The following is a 21,853-nucleotide window of genomic DNA, read 5'->3' as shown; positions in this document are numbered from 1 at the left end:
TTTGTTATTTACTCATGTTGATTCATGTTGTTTAACAGTTGTTTCGTTTCATAGCCACTAGATGGCACTTGTACGCAACAAATCCAATGTTCATTTTGACTACTTTGATAAGGGGAGACAGCCAAATTATCGTTTAGCTATGATGTTGTGGCTTCATGTTCTTATGTTACTCCACTTTATACAAATTAAGTGAATTAATTGGCATTCGGCAACAAGATGTATTTCTTGAGATATGAAATAGGAGTTGGGCAAGATTCGACCTAGGAATAGAATCAACACCCTAGAATTAGAATTTACCACTACATGTGTCCAACTCCTTCGTCACAATATTTCGAAAAGATCAATTGATTTTGTCAGTCAACATCGCTTTAATCAGAAAAGTAAAATACTTTATACTACTGTAGTGTACAGCTTTGCCAGTACTGCAAAAAGAGATAAAAATAGAAGACCAGCCTATCGTACTGAACCAAGTGATCTCATTGGCTGTGCCGCGTAGCATTCACGTGCTTTTTTATTCATGGATCAGGAAGTGCTTGACGTGATCGTTCGTCGATTCAGCTCGTTGGTTGCGTGACAGGAAAGCTTCTCCTACTGGTTGCTATGATCGAGCTATTAAACCGTTCTTTCTATCGAATTTGACTCAGATCTGTAACAATTTAGCCTGTATTAAGTTATTTGTTTAACTTGTGAGTGTTTATGTTTGCACTGTCGCAAGCTTATATCATTTGCTAGCTAGCCCCAGGCTAGCTGGCTAGCTGACAGACATCGGCTGGATTGATTGTCAAGATAACCCAAAGAGCTAGTTTAATAGTGGAGCCCGAGTACATTCAGTTCAAGGGACACAGCTGCTTTTAATCCGTGTTTTAATCCGTGTTTTTACTTGACGAAAATGAAGATAACGGTGGATTTCGAGGAATGTCTCAAAGACTCCCCAAGATTCAGGTAGGCCAAGTGTGTCATCTCCTTGCTTGGCTTTGTTCCTAGCTAGCTAGCAACAACACTAGTAGCTAGCTATTTTTGTCAACACGAAATTGGTTAGCGAGCTAGTAAGATGTAGCGAGGTAACAATTTAACAACCTGGTGGGGGGCGAACGCGTAGTGTAAAGCTCTGCCTAATCCCTTGTCTCTGACTGTTAAACAACATTAGTAAAGAATAGAAACTAGTAAACTCCTAAGTTAGTCTTGGTTAATGCAGTTTATTCTTTAATTGTAGCTATTTTATGGGCTGTCAAGGCAACAGCTACCTACATGTATAGTTAAAGTTGAATTAAAAAGCATGTAATCAGCTTCCTTGTTTGTAAAATAAAAAAGACAATTTATATATATTTTGACTGCTTAAAAGCCCAACTGCCTTCAAGGAGCCTAAATCGGCATTGCCACCTGGTAATTTCTGGCTTGTTTGCCTTTTATCATTGTATGCTCTTGTTATCCTACTACCTGAACCCTTCTCATTGTTGTTCTCTTCTCTTCAGTAAAGCTTGAGCTTTCCAAGCTTTGAGAAAGGGCCACCCATTCCCCTCTACCCCCCTTCCCTCCCCCTGCGCTGAGCAACATCCTCTCCAACAAAATGAGGAGCAGATGTTAGAAAGTTGTTTGCAGGAAACGTGGAAAGAGGCTTTTTTATGAGAACATTTCCTCGTCATCTTCGGGGTAGAACGAAAGCCTTCCAATCAGCTGTGTGTGCTGTGAAATGATGACTGGCATAAACACTCAGGTTGGCACTGATCATGTGGCTCCTGTGTCCTGTCCCTTTACTTGGAACAGGACTAGTGTTCTAAAGTGCCTGCCCTAACAGAACCCCATCATATTACATGACTGGCCAAACATTTCAATCAACTGAGTGATGCCCACACTGCCTCACAGACTATGATGTCCTACATAAAGATTCCCTCCTGTCTCCTATTGCACCCAGTTGTGTATAAGGTTTAGGGAAATATTCCCAGCCATATTGCTTGCTGTGGTTGAATCTGGTAAGCCTCTCTCAGAGCCCTGTGACACAGGTCAGTGTACAGCTGCACTGCCTTTTCTGTTGACCTGTCTCTACCCTGTGGGTGTCATCAGTTCATGTCATCTGACCGCAACCACTGCTTGGGTTCATTGTGGATCAGGATTTACCAATAGAGAATGTTGGCAGAGAATAGGCAAGAGAGAGAGTAATGGACAAAAATGAGAGATGCAGACCTGTGCAGAATAACTTTCTCTTGACATCTGTTTCCATTTGTGTGTTTGCTTTCAACTTTGTGCCAGTGAATGTAGAACCCTCAAATGTGTGACTTCATTTAGATTTAAAGCTATCTGTGGTCCTAAATCTATTTTCAGTGACTAAAAGGATACTGGTATGCAAAATTCTGTTATTGCCATTAGGCTAGTAGGAGGTGATTACTGTCAACTCAAGTGGCGTGTCTTGCTGTAGGCTTTGCAGTAGACACAATTTTACTGGCCCCTCTTCAAGTATGTGATTTGAAATTCCCTGTAGAGAATCATAAGTAATATTTTCTGGCAATTGTGGGGTTTCGTTCTTGTCTGCTTTACAGATTCAGCAAAAACAAATCTTTGAATTTTTCCCTTCGTGCACAGTAAAGTGGCAAAGACAGCCCAACTTTTTTAGGGGAACTTTGAACCAATGTAAGACTGATTTGATTATTTTCACTGTGCTTTCATTTACAAAACAATCACTATTGGTTGCTCAACTTATTAATTCTAGATAAAGTGCCTTCAGAAAGTATTCAGACCCCTTCACTTTTCCACATTTTGTTGTGTTATAAACTCAATTTAAAATGGATGAAATTAAAAAGAATTTGCCATCAATCCACAATACCCCAGAATGACACAGCGAAAACAGGTTTTTGAAATTTCAGTAAATTTATTAAAATTGAAATACAGAAATACCTCCTGTACATAAGTATTCAGACCCTTTGCTATGACACTCTTAAAATTAGCTAAAATGCAAAAATGTCCACAAAAATCACTCAGTAAGTTCAATTGAGTCCATCTTAATGCAAGGATAATAGTTCATGTAATTTTGGAATTAATATCTTTGTTTTTATAGGGTCTCTGATTTGCATAGGAATCAATTACACACTGTGTAGATTAGAATGCCACGACCAACTCAGCAAATTTCATTTCATTTATCCTGACAAACTCCCCAGTCCCTGCCAGTGACAAACATACCCATAACTTGATGCAGCTACCACTATTCTTCACACGAGAGATGGTGCGGAAACTGCATTGCATGTGCTGGATTTGCACCAAACATAATGCTTTGTAGTAAAACCAAATAAACCCATTTCCAGCCACTTTCTTTGCTGTATTACTTGAATTCATTGTTGCAAACATAATTATGGATATGAGAGAGATTTCCATTAAGGGATTCTTTTTGGCCACTTGCTTATAGACTAATTTTTTTAGAGCCATTGAGATGATGTTCCATCGACTGTGCTTTTTCCTCTCCACAATTCAACTTTGTAGATTTTTGTAAGTCTCCCCAGGCCTCAGGGTCGCATTCCTGAGCAGTTTTGTTCCTCTCCATTTGCTCAGTTTGTAATGACAACCTGATCTACATAGTGTGTAATTGATTCTTATGCAAATCAGAGACCCTATAAAAACAAATATGAATTCCAAAATTACATGAACTATTATCCTTGCATTATGATGGACTCACTTCAACTTATTGAGTGACTCAATTCAACTTATTGAGTGATTTGTTGATGACATTTTTGCATTTTAGCTCATTTTAAGAGTGTCATAGCAAACGTTCTGAATACTTATGTACATGAAGTATTTCTGTATTTCAATTTTAATAAATTTACAGAAATTTCAAAAGTGTTTTCGCTTTGACTTTCTGGGGTATTGTGTGTGGATTGATGGCAAATTCCTTTAATTTAATCCATTTTAAATTGAGTCTATAACACAACAGAATGTGGAAAAAATGAAGGGGTCTGAATACTTTCTGAAGGCACTGTATATCCAGCTTTTTTTTTTTTGCAGGTTTTTTCTTTCATGTTACCTCTTCTTCTCACCATGTGATATAATTGGAATTCCTCCTGAAGCTTGGCTTGCCTGAGTGCCATTTATATGATGTCATAGGGCACATGGCCTCTATAGTGGTAGCAATTTACCCTGCTTCATTGACGACCCTACAGCTGGCAGATCGCCTCTAGCCTTACTAAATACAGAGGACAGTGCTGGATTCATTAATCTCAGTTCAAGAACGTCCATGACGGGCTAGTTGCAGCCAAGTGGGAGTTGTCAATGTATCTGGCTCTTTTCAGGCGAACTCACTCGCACCATTGATATTATCTACAATTCCCTAGTGTTTTTTTATGGGAGCATTAGCAATGAACACAGGACATATTTAGTTAACTGACTAATGAGCAGAGAGTTTTAATGAGACCCTAGTACAGTGCACTATTTATTTACATTTTAGTAATTTAGCAGACACTCTAAAACAAAGCGACTTTCAATAAGTGCATACACTTAAAGTAACTGAAACAACTGTTATTACAATCATGGTAATACTTTCTATAATAATAGGTGCTAATAGCAGCCACAGTGCTAAAGAAACAGAAGCAAAAAGTTGTTTGTTTTATTGTTTTACTTCTACTATCAGTATGTCTTTGAAATGGTTATGATTGACTTTTGGATGTGCCAGAAAACTGACTGTCACTCTATTGGCCCTTGCAGCAGAATAGGTAGCCTGGGGAACATCCCAGAGTTTTGGGTGCGGTCAGAGCAGATGATCAAACTAGCATTACTAGTTTGTTTAGTTTTCTGCGACTGGCTCCCTAGTTACTGTAATTTAATCTCTCACATAAACACCCACACAGGTCTGCTTACACTCATTAATTCATTTGCAACATAGGTTTAAAGGAGTCAGATTTGCCCAATACCCTACCCAAATGTCATTCATTGAACAATGACCTCATCTTGTTAATGTTATTCCAGTGTAAGTGTGTGTATTAGGGGGGGTACCTTTAACGGGAACCCCTCCCCCCCTCTTTATCAACACATCCCCACTCTAACAATGACAGGATATACGCCACAGCGCAGGGGCTCCTTTCAGTCCTGTGTTTACCATCCAGCGTCATAGAGGAGAAAGATGAACAGTGGCCCGTCATTTCTCCCTTAAACCCTACTCTCTGCTGATCTGGAAGATCCTACAGGGCATCAATGTCCTCACAAGTTGGCAGGAAGAGCTGTCCGAGATGGCCTTTGATTTGAGAGGTTGAAGTACTGCTCAGATATTGGTGCCTCAGTAACCTCAGTTATAGCCAACAGCCAACAAAGATTCAACTTTAAGTAGCCATGGAGCCTTTCTTTGGAAATCCTCAATGTGTCATTGAGGGGGAATTGAGTATGTGTGCGCCTGGGTTACTTCTGTGGTTTGTGCTGGAAAGGGTGAGGTTGTGGAGATGGTACAGATGGACTGCAGTATGGAGTCATCCCCAACAGATGGGCCCTGTTGTAATCATGTCAAAGCTCCTCCAAACACTAGTCTAGGATCAGTACTCCCTCCTCTGATCTTAGTCAACTGAATCTAAACAGAACCCAAACATTGCCCTGTACCAGTGCATCCAGGCTGCTTTTACCTCAAACTCCCCACTGAAATGCTGAGTTGGCCTCTCTGTTATTGATGTGGTCTCCCCAGGCATGACTGAATTTTCTCTTCATGGGCTTCTAAGTCACTCATACCACACACAAATCTTGATATAGCATCGCATTGACGCCCAAATTGCACTAAACAGAAAAGGTTTCTGTTCCTCAATTTGAGCCTTTGCAAAACTGTTCATTATGTGCTGTTGCCTCTTTCCCAGAATGTCTGTTAGCCAGCCCCTTCTTGCAGGGAAAGATTTGTCAGTGAGCACAGCATCTCCAGCAATGACGTGAAAGTAGAAGTCAATGAGTATGCTGGTCTTGGCTGTCTGTCCTTCTTCTATGTCTGTGTGGATTACAAAATGTATTAAGCCTAGATCTGGTCCTGATTGCCTCCTATTGAGAACCTATTGAGTCTGCTTTTCAGGCAGCTATGGCTAGGCCTTTTTATTTTTAGATTGCCTGAGACAGATATCTGAATCTCGGACAGGATTCCATTGGGGGAAAGAAAGGAGACCTGCATCTTCTCAGTGGTAGTTTCATCACCCATCACCTTGAGTCATTTCGCCACTTTGGTTGTAGGTGAGAACTAGTGCTTTGGAGCCATAACTAAATGTTATGGTAACACTGTATTGCAGAAAAATTATGTATTGGTGTTTGTCAAATCCTTTGGCATAGTCAGCTTTCCAGAAGAGTATAACAAGTAGGCTGTCAATGCTGCATATTGTAGATGAAGAGGAGTTTGGAATTTTACCAAAGCACCCAATTAATTTAAATCTAAGATCAATCTAATTTTGGCTAGATTTTCTCCAGTGGAAGCACTTTAAAAAGTGATGCTGAAGTCCAATCCTACTTAACTTTGACAATAGATGCAGTATTGTTCCATTGGTGTGTTGTGTTGGTCTCACAGTTAAATGCTAACTAGGCCAGTGGTTCCCAACCTGAGGGGGGGCGCAAATGATTTCAGGAGGGGCGCATGGCCTTAGTTGATTTGAGGTAGGCTTATTAAACAAAAAAATATATATACTGAACAAATAACTACATTTATCATTCAATGACCTGGCCAGAGTGCATTATTTACAGAGAAAACAGGCTTATGGCAGCATGAAACTGAACAAAATTATACCATGACACCAAAAACCTTGAGACAGCCACTGCCTTTTTCCGATATACGTAATATAGAATATACAACAGTCTTCTGTCTTGCTCTTGTTTTCTGGGCTCTCAGTGTTTCATAAGTATTTAGAAAATGTTACAGAGAAGATTTAAACTGATTGGCAAGGAGCATGAAAATGAAGACTTGTCCCACACTGCCCTCCGTTTGCTCTGTCTGCTGTTGCATTTCATGCCTTCTGCTGCAGTCTAGAAATTATATAGCCGATAGATTCAGGTCAGCAAACACTGCGTTATGTTGCAGAAGTTGCTAATTGTTTCATGGACACACACACACACACACACACACACACACAGAGGCTACCCCCAAGCCCCTCAAAGTATGCAGCTGAAGCTATGAAAACAGCTGTAGTATCTTGCTATGCTTCCATCTAAACAAGCAGTGAAGAAAATCAATTTAGCCCACTCACAGATGCTTAAGAATTGGCAACAAGGCGATCCAAATGTTTTTGTTCATTTTGTTGCTGAAACTCCACTATCTGTATTCAAGGACTTAAGAGGTTGTTGATATCTCAAGGTCTGGAATAATCCTGCTATTTCCTTTCAAGTTTATCCTATTCTGCTTTGTTGTGGAATGGTTCAAGAACCTGGTACTATAAACATTGAAGGAACAGTACCCTTGCTTGACCCTCTCATGTTTTCTTTGCCATTGGTTCATGGCGTCTTTTCATTTAGCTGTTGATGGTTGGCCAAGTTAGAGATTTTCATATCAAGAAGGAAGGTGCATAATTAGCAGGAGAATTAGCAATGCTTTAAAGCAACAAAATCATTTTGCTGTTGATGGTTGGCCAGTAAAATCCAATCCCTGGCAGTGATTAGTAGATTTGTTTTGTTATGCAGTATTCTTGAACAAATTGTAAAGGATCAGTTTGTTTGTTATATGGTGTCTTGTTGACTTTCTACAACCTCTCTTAGTTGCAGCAGAAAACTAAGAGGATCTACATTGACAATTTCAAGTGGTGGTCGTAGTAGGCCTAGTAACTGTATCCACTGAGTTTGCTGAAGCAGTAACAGGTGTGGTAGATGTAACATTAGACATAGCATTAGTGCAGCATCAGCGTTAGCAGGCTAAGGCTGAAGCATTAGTTATGTGAGCAGCAGTAAACAAAGAAGTAGCAGCTTAGCAGTAGCAGTAACACTAGCAACGATAGCAGCAGCTTTAGTAACAGCAGTAGAGATGGCATGGCCTGAGACAGCCTGAATGTGTTCGTGAAGTTCCCTTATTAGTGTAACACACACACACACTCTCTCTCTCTTGCTCACTCTCTCTCTCTCTCTTTCTGCTCATTATCCAGACACACACTGGACACGCTCCAAGGTCATGGCTGTGAGGCAATGTCCTAGATTTCACGAGCATGAGTCCCTCCTTTCTTATCTTGTCAGCACTTTCACAAGTTCTTCCTCCCTATATTAAAAGAAAACATTCAAGTTTTCATGGGAAGGTACAGAGCAGGAAAATGTACCAGATATTCTGGAGATCCAGATAAACAGAAACAGCAATTTAAAAGCTATCAAACAATAAGGATTCATGAGTATGTGTCACTCTCTCAGACCCTTCAGGCTTTACAAGTACAATCATATATTATTATTTTTTTTCTCATAATTTTGCTCAGTTGAGAGAATTCCTGATGAGTTGTTGTTTAGAATGCACCAACAATATTTGCCAGGAACCGGACACAGACAATGCCTAACTTAAGCTATAAATCTACTCCAATTTAACGATATTATGCATTGCAAGCTAAATGAGATTCTGTGAGAAACATGGGTGCTTGTCTTCCAAACACCCTCTGGCTTTGTATCGACAGCAACAACACTGTGTCTTGTAATTCTGTCAGAGGCCAGATGTTGCTGCATGTCAGTGTGGGACATGGCAGCAATAGAAACACACGCACACACACACACACACACACACACACACACAGTACTCACTTGATAATTCCCAGGCTCCATTCAGCCCCGATGGCATCACATCTCATCGAAACAACCCACAGAGGAATAAGCCCATCTTCCCCAATTGCTGCCACCACATGCTTATTCAGAGTGTCACTGATCCCTATCGGTGCCTCATTATCCCGATGAAGAACAGCGCTAGGATGTGTGGAGGACCGAGATAAGCTTCCACTGCTGCAATTCATCAAGTCCCTCTCGACTTCCTAAATAGTAGAACCTTAGCTCTGATAAAATGCCAGTCCACAGTCCACTTGGAGAAATTGCCACTACACAACCCCTCTGAAACTTGCTTGTGATAAGACTATAGTTATCTAGCTGTGTACAGTGGCTTCGGAAAGTATTCAGATCCCTTCACTTTTCCCACATGTTTTGCCATAAAACAAATCCACACATAATACCCCATAATGACAGAGCTAAAACATGTTTTTAGAAATATCTGCAAATTTATTAAAATTTAAATACAGAAATACCAAATTTACATAAGTATTCAGACCCTTTGCTATGATGCTCTTATAATTAGCCCAAATGTAAAAATGTTGTCAACATGTCACACAATAAGTTGAATTGAGTCCTTCTTAATGCAAGAATAATAGTTCATGTGATTTTGGAATTCATATCTTTTTTTTCAAAGGGTCTCTGATTTTCATAGGAATCAATTACACACTGTGTGGATGTAATTGCATGTACTCACCCTGACCTGTATTGTATGCATCCACACTTCAGCATTTACAGGCATTAATCAAATGATTGTGTCTTGATGAACTGTCATATGTTATCAATAGGTACAATTTCAATATAAAACAAAGTATGTGACCACTGAATGATGGCATTACAACGACCCACACTTTAATACATTTGGAAAAGGTATATATCAATATCATTGCATTCAAAAGCATGTTTTCTTTTGTCAATGAATCGTTTAGACTAATGGATTCATCAAATAAAAAATACTCTACAGATTAATCGATAACAAAATAATTGTTAGTTGCAGCCCTACACTAGATAAGGCATAGAAACACAGTCAGAGCTTGTGACATACCTAAATATTAACCAGTGATAGGAAAATAGAGGTCTGTGCTTGCTAGAAGGACTGTTCCCATGTTTGTTCCATTTTCCTTTGCCTTTCACTTCCTTTCGGCATCAGATTCACACAATGCAAGTCACGTGGAATGTTGATTTCAGTTGAATGATTCTTGTTCCAAAGCAAAGCGACGCATTGAATGCAGACCCCTGCTCATTTCCCCTTTCACTATGTAGACGATTTGCCACTGAAAGTTAACTATTGAAATGGAGCTCCGTCTTTTTTAGTTGCACAACAGATCTGTTTTGTTGCTCTCTTCACAGGGCCACCATAGAGGAGGTGGAGGGGGATGTCTGTGAGCTGGAGTCCAAGCTTGACAAGGTGAGTAGGTGACAAGGTGAGCTGGAGTCATGGTTTGGAGTTTAAGAGACTGGGCTGAGGCAGTGAAAATCTGTAGTTTCAACACAATATTCTGTTTGCATTAATAAACCCCACCCTCTCTATAATGACATCCACATCACTGACCTGAGATCAGTGAGCGAGCATTGAGTGAAGGGGCGGTAGTGAGACTCAAAGCTTTTCCCACTGACCTTGGTTCTCCTGAGATCGTCCCTCATTGTTCTGATCTCGCAGATTCCAACCCTTGGTCTCCTTTGTGACTCATGCCATACCCCTGGTGTCACTTCCCTGTTGCGGTGTAGCGGAAGGATCTGCTCCAGGGTGTGTGCTAGGGTGGGGGTAGCAGTGGAAGTGGGGGCTAGAGTTCAGCAGGCTTTTCTTAGAAACTAGGCCTAGCCTTTGAGATGCAGAGCTGGACTACCACCCACCCACCCCCACACACATGCACACAGCCAAGTTTAATCTTAAAACAACACAGGTTTATTGAGCCAATATTAAATCTCTCTTGAAGACCATTTCCCCTAAGATTTAAAGTAAATAAACTGTGGTATAGACAATAACATTGAATGACCGGTCTTACAATCAAGTGAATCAGTATTATTTGTTTGGTCTTGTCAGATTTTTATCAGACAAGACAAAAAGTGAGGTAAATTTTGGATAAATTTGTAAATTAAAGTTTTTGCTGATATCACAACAGGGTAATGCAATAACAACTATGTTGTGGGCAGTAATTTAAAGTAAACTAAGTAAAGTAAAAAGTCACCTTGCCCTGAACCTAGAAACCAGGGGAGTCCTATGTTAACCTCACTTCTGGCTTCGTGAAATATTCTGTTTTATCTGGTTTGAGTAATTCTATGACTGTATCAGACAGCTCCCTTCCCTGTGCCACGGTTGGCTTCCCTTGGCTTCTCTGAGACTTTTGGTCAGGTATCATGCTTGGCCTATAGCGTCTGGAACACTTCATTCTGATTCCTTACCCTGAAATGGGCATTATTTGTTCACTCCCTGACATGGATTGAAAAGGAATGGACAGGTATAAGAAGTATGATAGAAACTAGGCCTACACCTGTCCCTTGCTTACACCAATCCAGTGCATTTAAATTCATGAGGAGGAGTGAGCAAGTGCATACTTCAGAAAAATTCTAGGAATCGCACCTCAACCCTAGCCCTGTGGTAAGTTTGGGTTAATGAGGGTAGATTGAAGAACTATTTACCTAAATGTAATTAAGAATCTTGAGCGATGTATGCTGCAGAGGAACATTCAGCCTCTCTGATCACTCTTGTGTGGGAGTAAATGGAAAAGGGCCAGAGTTTGGAGAGTATTATGTAACCTGGGATTATGTCTGCCCCCAATGAGTCAGAGAAACAATGTTTTAAATGTAGAGTTGCTTGTTAATTACCAGTTTATTGTTACATTTGGTTTGGTGTAGTAGATTTTATTTGCAGATCCCTGTCCTCTCTCCAAGACCTTTTATCTTATTTCAGTGTATTCTGTTGGCAGCAAGTGTACTGTGTTTGATACATGAAACATTGCCCTGAAGGAACGGTGAGGAATGCATGCACCATTTCATCCATAACTCACTGCACTGTCATCTCTCTCTCTCGCCTCTCTAGCTGGTAAAACTATGTATCGGGATGATAGACGCTGGCAAGGCCTACAACACTGCAAACAAACAGTTTGTCAGCGGGATCCGCGAGCTAGCCCAGCAGTCCACCAAAGATGAGGTCATTGAGGTAAAAAGGGTCTAGAATGCTAGTACCTAGCTTGAGCTTCACAACTAGCTTATCTGTCACTGTGTGGAAACTCCAGTGACCTCTTTGTCCCTTTAGACTTGTGGGGGGTTGACTGTTTTTATTTTCTCCCACACATTTTACATTGAGAGTCCTGCATTTCCGTTCTTTCTTTTGTATATTTCCTTTGCTGCCTCTCCCCTGGGTCCGAAGTTCAGCCACAGTGCGTATTTAGAAAGAATGGCTAAGGAATTCTCTCTGAAAGCACCATACACCACTGTTGCTCAAATAGCTGAAGCAGGGTCTCTCTATAAAGTATACCCATACCTGACTGTCAGGAGGTTTGACTAGTCTAGGATTCAGTGTTTATATCCCATCAGTTGTAAGTGTGTTAAGTGTGTGTATCAGTATGTACAGTGCCTTCGGAAAGTATTCAGACCCCTTAACTTTTTCCACATTTTGTTGTGTCATAGACTCAATTTAAAATGGATTAAATTGATTCCTATGCAAATCAGAGACCCTATAAAAACAAAGAGATGAATTCTAAAATTACATGAACTATTATCCTTGCATTAAGATGGACACAATTCAACTTATTGAGTGATTTGTTGACATTTTTGCATTTTAGCTAATTATAAGAGTGTCATAGCAAAGGGTCTGAATTTAATAATTTTACAGAAATTTCTAAAAACTTGTTTTCGCTTTGTCTTTCTGGGGTATTGTGTGTGGATTGATGGCAAATTCTTTTAATTTAATCCATTTTAAATTGAGTCTATAACACAACAAAATGTGGAAAAAGTGAAGGGGTCTGAATACTTTCCGAAGGCACAGTATGTTAGAACATTAGAACAGTTTTATCCTTTCCCTTGTCTCTGTAGGTGTGTTTGTTATTGTCATTTCACGGTTCTTCCTGTCTCCCCACAGTCCAGTCTCACAAAGTTTGCAGAGAGTCTGCAGGAGATGATCAACTATCACACGGTATGACATTTGATGTGAAACAGAACTTGCTGTCTGTTTTGGCTAAAAGACAAAGTAGGCACACTTAACTTTGGAACCCAAAGACCGCCATGGCCAGTGATGTAGTTGGTTTGAGCTCCAGGGGAACTAAGATAGTTTGTGTGGTTTTATCATGCTGACTGTTATTTTGTGAAATGCAGAACTTCAAAACCAATCCCACCCACTCAAAAACAACATTTAAAAACCCCATCCCTTGCTCTGAATACTATCTATAACCACATGTAACAGGGAACAAACTTCCTGCCTTCTATAACACCACCCGCCAGTTTTCTCTCCTACACCCTTTCCATATCCACAGTCCCCGAAACGTCCCCGCAGGTCTTCTGAGACTATGACTCAACACTGGAGACTGTGGTCAGATCAGCTGACTGATGGTTAAAGTTTGCTACTCAGCGTTACCCAGGCACATGATCCTTAAAGCACAGAGCTGAATCTGTTTGTCACCACCAGCAGCACTAGCCCTCCCAACCACACTGCCCGTATTGTCTGCTCTGCATCAGCAGGCTAAAACCCCATGTAGAGAGCCTGGTCTTGGAGACAGTTTTGCTGCTGACTGTCTGTTTTAAGGAAATATACAAGTCTATTAGCCTCTGACTAACTAGCAAGAATGAGCATATCCCGTCATTCTTGGCCATAATGGTTTTGGCATTGTATAGCGTGTATTAAAATCATTTATGAAGGGAATTTTTTAAAAACGTACAAAGTCAGCCGTATTCCTGCGAACTTTGTGAATACTATGAAGTCAAGATGCAATTGCACGAACGCATGCACACACACACACACACACACACACACACACACACACACACACACACACCCACACCCTGATTTGATGAGGGGCTGACTGCTGACTTAGAGAGCACACTGATGCCTGTAAATAAATGAAAGTTTCCCATGACCTGTCCTCTTGCTTACTCGTAAACAGTAAAAGATGCAAAATGGTATGGTTGTGAAGTGCTCTTACACAGTTGCTAGATGAAGTACTAATTATTCATGTTTCTTTGTTTAGATTTTGTTTGACCAGGCCCAGCGATCGATCAAGACTCAGCTTCAAACGTTTGTCAAAGAGTAAGTATGTTTGGTCAGAAATGACTTATGTTCCTTATCATTAGAGTGATTGCTCAAAAGGAGGAAGCCTGCACACACCTACATACAATGAATATGAAGAGATTGGGGACAATGCAGTGTGTCTCTGATATGATAAAGAATCAGCCACTGTGCCAGATGTGGACATCGGTGTGCTGTGGACAGGGTGAGCAGTTTTAAATACCTGCGAGTCCACATCACAGAAGACCTGACCTGGACTACCCATGGGAAAGGCAAGGCAATGCCTGTTTAAAATTTAAAGTCTCCCGGAGGATCCTTCAGTCCTTCTACTCTGGAGCTGTCGAGAGCATCCTGGCTGGTAACATCACCGTCTGATACGGTAACAGCACGGCCCAGGACAGCCAAGCTCTGCAAAGGGTGGTACGCCTTGCAGAAAGGACCATGGGAGCTCCAACCCCCCCCCCCCCCCCCCCCCCTCCATGTCCTGTACAGAGGACCAGAGCCTGCAGGATAATGGAAGGACCCTCACGACCCGAAAAACGGACTGTTCCAGCTGCTGCGGTCAGGCAAACGCCTTCGCTGTCATGCAGCAAGAACAGAGCGGCTTAGACTGAGTTTCTTCCCCCATGCCATCAGGATCATCAACGACGACCCCACCAGTGCCCCTCTGAAGTCACTCACACACTCACTGACATCATAACACATACGCACACACATAATTACCCATTGCAGACTCATCTTTCACTGTAATTAACTGTACTGTCAACCTGTCATTGCCATTGTATATAGTCATTCCATTGTGTACATTGCTTACATTGCTGTTTATACTGCTGTTTATATTCTATGTATTTTTAAATGTATTGTGGCACTGTCACTTTAGCATTTCACTGCATACTTGTATGCACGTGACAAATAAAGAATCTTCAATCTTGGTATGCAGTAGAATACTATATTTATTATATAGTATTTATGGTATTATAATAATATTATTAGTTATTTTAAGAATATTTTCCTTTCCAAGACAAGTTGAACTTTCCAACTGTCGCTAACCTTCAAATGCGCCAACATTTTCCAGACAGTTTGCGTAAGAGTTTAAGCCTGTGGGGATTCCTCATTTATTTAATTATTAAGGATTAGCTGCCTTTACCCACGGCATGCAAGAGCTAAACTCCTACACGAGCACCCAGTCCTAGAAAAGGCTGCCGCAACCATGTTCCGTTCAGCAACAATTACTCACTCCTCCTTAGCGGTCCAAGGTGACTTAATTTCTCCCAAGCTCAAGCTGTGATTTAAGCCAAACAACAGATGTATCCACTGAGCTTGAGGAGTGGGTTTTTTGCCTTCCTTAGTGTAAATGGTGTCCTCTTAAGCCAATTAACTGAAAACATACAATGCAGATTATGACAGTTGCAGATCTACAACATAGATGAGTTGATTTGCTTGAGGGGCCCTGATATTTAAATCGTATTACCTGATTTAATAATGCTATCTCAAGCTGATGACCCATGACTGCAAAAAGCCACATATAGACTAATTTGTACTGTGAGAGAAACAAGATTTTTAGGTCAACTACTTCCCTTAAGCAAATTACTTAAATCAACTTTGAAATAGACTTTTTCTCTAATGATTGACAGCAAGCATCAAGAACCCTCCTCAATGTCACCCATTTCTGCTTTTCTCAGTGCTGTACCTCTTTACCTTTTTTCTAAACAACTTCTTCATTTCACCTTCTCCTCCCCTAGGGACATACGCAAGTTCAAAGAGGCCAAGAAGCAGTTTGACAAGGTGAGTGAAGAGAAGGAGGCGGCACTGACCAAGAATGCCCAGGCGCCCCGCAACAAGCAGCATGAGGTGGAGGAGGCCACCAATATCCTGACGGCGACCCGCAAGTGCTTCCGCCACATCGTCCTTGACTACGTCCTCCAGGTAAGCTCCACCTCCAGCTGGAACCACCTGTAGTCTTACAAAACCTGTTTTTGCTAACATGTTGAATCACTTCTCAAGCACAGTCACTTGTATGTGGCCCAAAATGGCTGGTGAAATCGCTTGGGGCAGAAGCTGAACCTGCTAAATTATGAAAGTGATCATAATTATATTAAGTGATGAATAGCGCTATAGGGAGAATAGGGTGAGCTTAGCCGCCAATGGAACATGCGATTCTCAAATGAAAGGTTGTAGGCTGTATATAAAGGTGACACATTAGTTGTATGCACTGTATACTAGGCCTCACAGGTCCAATGCAATTATTTCACTGAGCCGCCTCCTCCTCTCTCCTTCCCATAAATTATTAAAAAAGAGTCATATTAATCAGAAAGCCAAGGCGTGTCAAAGGCATACAGCTCTACAGTAAATGCCATGTTTCCCCAGATAGCTTTGTTGACCTTTCAGAATGGACACCACAGTAATCTATAATTGGATATAGGGGCTCCATGCCTTATCCTGGGCTGATGCAATGATGATGAATCGGCCATACATTAGGGGACTGGTATTAACCATCACTTAACTACCAAAGGAATGGCCCTGCTTCTGGATCCATAGTGTCACTGTGGAAGAAGTAGACTGCATTTGCTATTATTATTATTATGAGTATGAGTGCTCGCCTGTTATCAGGTCATAGAACATGGACTAGTCTTAGCCTGTAACTAACTCTCCCACACAATGTTAATTTGTCCCTGTTAGCCAAGAGACAGCTACTGTCTGTTTTATGACCTGCGATAACTCATCTGATCTTAAATTAAATGAGCCCGCTTTGACCTCAGTCACAGTGTCCTTCTAGTAAACGTGGACAGTGGGATTTACTGCAGAGGCTACAGTGCAGTGCAGCTGGGCGATTTAGATAATAAGACTCCATGACACTGACTACAGCATCCTTGGGTTTAGACCAGAGGGAAGAGGGGCTCCCCCTGGTGCCAGAACGGAGGATGTAGTAGTCTAATGCTGGCCGCCCATTTCATACTTGTGCTGTCTCTGTCTTTTTTTTTCTCTTCTTCTCCTATCTCAATGTATTTCTCTCTCTCTCTCTCTCTCATTCAAACACACAATGCCTGTGTTTCCTGATCTCAAGAATCTAGCTAACCCTGAGCTTTTCTTTCCTCCCGCCCAGATCAATGTTCTACAGTCTAAGAGACGATCGGAAATCCTCAAATCGGTGAATATCTAAGCGCAAGCACATTTGTGGCACACAAGTCCACTGACATTTAAACTAGAGGAATTGGTACCTGTGTTCTAGTTTCTCCTGTTTCTTATTGAAGGTCTCTTTTCTCTTCTTCAGATGCTGTCCTTCATGTACGCCCACCTGACCTTCTTCCACCAGGGTTATGACCTCTTCAGTGAACTACAGCCCCTCATGAAACAGCTGGGGGGACAGGTAGGTTCTAGAGCCCATCAACACCTGTCACATCAGCCTTGCTCTCACAAACGTAAATGGTAAAATTCTGGAAACTTTCCATGGAAGCAGTGGCCTGGGAATATTAGAAAAGCATATGGGGGCACATAATGTTGTGTTTTCTGGTCCTTGCAGCAAGTTTTAGTGGAAACACTGGTATCTCCAACTGTAAGTCTTCATTCAAACCAGAGAGTGGTCTGTCATGTTAAAAAAAAGTGAAATAATTTACCAATGACTTAAAACTTAAAGGTCCAGCATGTGACATTCAAGCTTTCTAAAAGCTGCCTAATGGTTGTAATGACTATTTTTAATTGGTCGTGATCAGGGAATGAGATCCCTCGAAAGAAATATTTCTTTTACGACCGATGTCCTGCCCGACACTCAGTTTGTATACAAACTTGTTACTGCCAGGGGCACTGTAGGGGAGTGGACTCTTTTTGCCTTTCTGGTAGCTGCCTCTTCGAATTGTGTGCATGCAAAAACACAACAGCTAATGTCTGACACTGCAAGTCCATTTATTAGGGAGGATGTTGCTGTTTGGAACTTCAAACTGAAGTTGGCCAGATGTGGCTGATTTCCAACAAACCTACGCCCTGCTCCTTTAACAAAAGGGGAGAGATTGAAGCGGAAGAAATAGAAATAAGGCAGGGAAGTAGAAACAACTTCCTGGGAGAGTCTCATGCTCGCCTGCGGCTGGTCTGAATACAGTAAAACAATGGCATTTTGTTGGCCATTTGGCCTTCAAGTCATTGTTTCAGTTTATAACTATAAACCAAACTTCTGCAGGGTAGTAGGTACCCAAATGTGCCCTAGTTTACATTGACACTAGGTGGGGTAGACTACACACACTCATCTCATCCCTCTGTGTGTGTGTGTGTGTGTGTGTGTGTGTGTGTGTGTGTGTGTGTTTACTGCAGTCAGATAAACTGGGGCTTCCTCTGGGCCAGGGGAGAAAATCTGCAGAGAAATTCGGGACTCTGTGATGATTATTATCATAGGTCAGAGTGGGAATGAGGAAGTGGAGAGAGCTGGAGGAATTGCAGAGTATTCCCTGTCCACGACTCAGGGTGTAAGTCAGCTTCAGCACTGGGTGAAGAAGATAGGGAAGAAACAAGACTGGAGGGCAGAACATCGCTCCAGTTTGGCGTTCGGATACTGTCAGGGACACAGTTTTGGTGGAGGGAGAGAGACTCTTAAGAGGGAAAAAAGAAAGAGGAAGCTGTGGTGGATGATATAAGCCCAGGCTCCAGGACTGCTTCTCCCTCCCTTCATCATGAAGCTGAAGAAGGTGGAGAGGCTGTGCAGGGAGGTGTGGAGGAGCTGCCAACAGGTCTGACACCAGCACTTAATGATGGGATCACACGTTTGATATGGGTAGAGAGAGGGGACTACAGGAGCAAAAGAGGGACATTATGTGTCTATAACCTATTTTGATAGGGCCTGTTGGGGAAGGTTACTCAATGCTAGTGTAGCTTTATTGGGTGTAGTGTACATGGGTGCAGTGGACTTGGGTATAATGTACTTGGGTGCCTATTTAGGGAACAGGTCAGATGTTGACCTTCGTTACAATGGTAGGACTGTTTAGAACTAGAACTTGAACTTGACTTAATTGTTGTGGATTATGGTTAATCGTGACATTTTGATAAAATCTGTATTCCCAATAACTTTGTAATTGATGTCTAAATTACAATTTTTCATCCCTGTGTGCAAACATTTGACACAATAGCTGAGGGATTATGAGCCCATCTTTCCAAGAGGCTTTTAGTCAAGGGCTGAATAACAGTTTATTTTTATCCACTCCAAATAAATGAATCACGTCTGTTCGTCATAGTCATGTGTCAGATCAAATATATAGATGCCACAGCTTTTTACACGACAGCCTTCATCTGGAGTGACAGAGAAGAAAAAGATGCCCAACCACAACCATTATTAGTAGTTTTATTGTCAACTAGTCAGTGGTCACGCAACAAGGAGTAGAATGAGGAGAGTCATAATCACAAGGGGCTTTTGAATGAACCAGCAGCTACGGTCCTAAGTATAGTCATAAGTACAGTGCTTTGAGTGGATTATCTGACTGGTTGTTTTGGAGAGGGGAAAACATTTCCCATCTGATGTTATCAGCTGGCTCTCTGCCGCCCGCCCACTTCCTTTTCAAACAAAACAAAAAACCCTCTCTAAATATGTATCCCATTTCAGCGCTGGAGCTGCTAGTATTTGCTTTAGTATGGGTGTAGTGGAATTGTCATTTAGGTGAATAGATTTCTTCAGTAGTGTTGCAAGCTTTAAGTCTGATATCAGCCTGTACATTTGTTGAACAGTATAACATGAGTAGCACATATGGAAAAGGTGCTGTTATAGAAATGAAGCACAGCTTATATTACATAAAGGCTATAATATGTGGAGGATTTGTGCAATAATTGTGCTCTTTTGTCCCCACGATGCTGTCCAAATGGCCTCTGAGGGGATTGGTAATCCTCTTGAATTGAAATTAGTTTTTAATGTAAGTTTGGATAGTAGGCCTAATATTACTTTGTATAAGGTAAAGCATTGGATTCCATGGAATGGTAGTGCCCCTGTTCAGTGTAGTAATTAATTTATCCCTGTGTGACTGTTGTTTTGTTAGGAACTGGTTGGTTGTGCTTTATTGTATAGTCTGGTTATGTGTATGCCCTTAGAAATTCATGGTACAATAGTTACAAGTTGATAATGTAGTAGCAACCTTTTGTTTCTTTGTGGTTCAGTGAAATAAGAGTCATGGTGCAAGGCAGTACTGATGTGTGCTGAATTTGACATGTTTCCACAGGGTTTCCACAGGGTTTCCACAGGGTCTTCCAGTAGATAATGTGATAATGTACCAGGCCACTACCTTCTGGAAACAGGACTGTGAAATAAAGTGTAGTGTTCCATAGTTTCTGTAGGGTTCTTGCGTAATGATAATTCACACTGCATTTTGCCTCCATTTTCTCCCAGTGACCTCTGCCAGATAGTGTTTCGTCTGTGTGAGAGGGCTTCTAGATGCTGATTTAGGCTGTTTGGCTGAGAACATCAGAAGCAGAGACTAGAATTACACTGATGTAGGAAACAAGCTCACAAATCAGGTCGACCAATGACCTATTCAAACAGTCCTGACAAGTTCCTCAATTTGAAGTTTTCCCTCATAAAGGGAGCTCTGTGCTCTTCAGGGATATGGCGCTAACCCCGAAGCAGGAGGGGGGAGAATCAATCTCTCGCAGTCCAATTTCACACATGATAAAGCTTTGAAAGCAGAATCCATTTTGTTCAGGGGAAGGGCCTATCTCGCAAGTGAAACCGTTTTTTATCCACATGACACGTTTATATGCTAGATTGAAAAAGAGCAGCCAGACCACCTCACTAGCTACAGCATAAAGGTTCTACAACTGCTCTTCCGTACATCTCTGGTGTATATTATTGCCATTTATTTTCCTGTTGTAGTCTCTAGTCTAATTTCTCCACCCTATTCCTGAAAGGGGGAGGGAGGGAGAAGGGTGGAGAAATGGTGCAGCATATACAGTGGGTCTTGTGAGTACATCCCAAAAATTACTTTGCTGCCTTCCTCTCTCCATCTCCCCTCTTTCATCTGAACCCCTAATGAAAACCTAAGGTTTGAGTGAAGGACTGGCGAGTAGGAGAGGAAACCTCACCCTATACACTGCATGCACAATTATTAGGCAAGCAAGTATTCTGACCTTATTATTTATATGCACATTTTCCAACTCCAAACCATATAAACTTGCTCCCTTACAATAACTTGCAATAAATGATTATTGGATTTAATCATTTTCAGGTGATGTATTTGTGTAATGAGGGAGGGTGTGGCCTAATGTGATTAACACCTTATATTAAAGTGTGCATAATTATTAGGCAGCTTCATTACCTCAGGTAAAATGGGCCAAAAAAGAGATTTACCTGACACTGAAAAGTCACAAATTGTAAAATGCCTTTCAGACGGATGCAGCATTCTTGAAATAGCTAAACTATTGAGGCGTGACCACCGGACAATCGAACGTTAGTCAACATGATCGAAAAAAATGCATGGAGAAGAAAAGGCGCAAATTAACTGCAAAAGACTTGAAGAATTAAACGTGAAGCTACCAGGAACCCATTATCCTCCAGTGCCAACATATTCCAGAACTGCAAACTACCTGGAGTGTCCAGAAGTACATGGTGTCAAGTGCTCAGAGACATGGCCAAGATAAAGAAGGCTGGAACACGACCACCACTGTTTTGACTGAAAGTTGATCGTGAACAGATCAAGAAACTGACAGATTCCATGGATGGAAGGCTCATGGCAGTTATTGAAAAGAAGGGTGGCTATATTGGTCACTGAATATTTTTGAAAGGCCAAAAATGTTATTCGATTGCCATGTTATTTGTTACACTTACTGTAAACGTTTTGAATAAACAACTGAGTTGGAAAAAAATATTTTTGTAATTTATTTGCCTAATAATTCTGCGCACTTTTATATATTCCCCTGAGAAAGACAAAACTCACTTTTCCTTTGTTAAACATTGAGGTT

The 21,853-nt window shown here is 41.2% G+C and overlaps 1 protein-coding gene across 3 annotated transcripts in view; it reads left to right on the top strand.

Moving 5' to 3' along the window:
• The first annotated feature begins 575 nt into the window (after positions 1–575).
• Positions 576–21,853, top strand: part of LOC310805970 (arf-GAP with coiled-coil, ANK repeat and PH domain-containing protein 2-like) — a 38,692-nt gene continuing 17,414 nt past the window's right edge. For 2 of the 3 annotated variants that reach the window (XM_083671879.1, XM_083671878.1), the window contains exons 1-8: positions 576–942; positions 10,060–10,117; positions 11,750–11,869; positions 12,791–12,844; positions 13,893–13,951; positions 15,673–15,856; positions 17,034–17,078; positions 17,202–17,297. In XM_083671879.1, coding sequence (XP_083528005.1) covers positions 890–942; positions 10,060–10,117; positions 11,750–11,869; positions 12,791–12,844; positions 13,893–13,951; positions 15,673–15,856; positions 17,034–17,078; positions 17,202–17,297 — 669 coding nt within the window. In that variant the 5' untranslated portion in view covers positions 576–889. Of the gene's footprint in view, positions 943–10,059; positions 10,118–11,749; positions 11,870–12,744; positions 12,845–13,892; positions 13,952–15,672; positions 15,857–17,033; positions 17,079–17,201; positions 17,298–21,853 lie in introns of those variants that run through there. The other variant, XM_083671880.1, reaches the window with a different exon arrangement.

Source organism: Argentina silus (genome assembly GCF_951799395.1).
Source record: "Argentina silus genome assembly, chromosome: 6".
Taxonomy (NCBI): domain Eukaryota; kingdom Metazoa; phylum Chordata; class Actinopteri; order Argentiniformes; family Argentinidae; genus Argentina; species Argentina silus.
The sequence above is the reverse complement of the archived record's forward strand: the minus strand, read 5'-3'. Positions and strand labels throughout refer to the sequence as shown.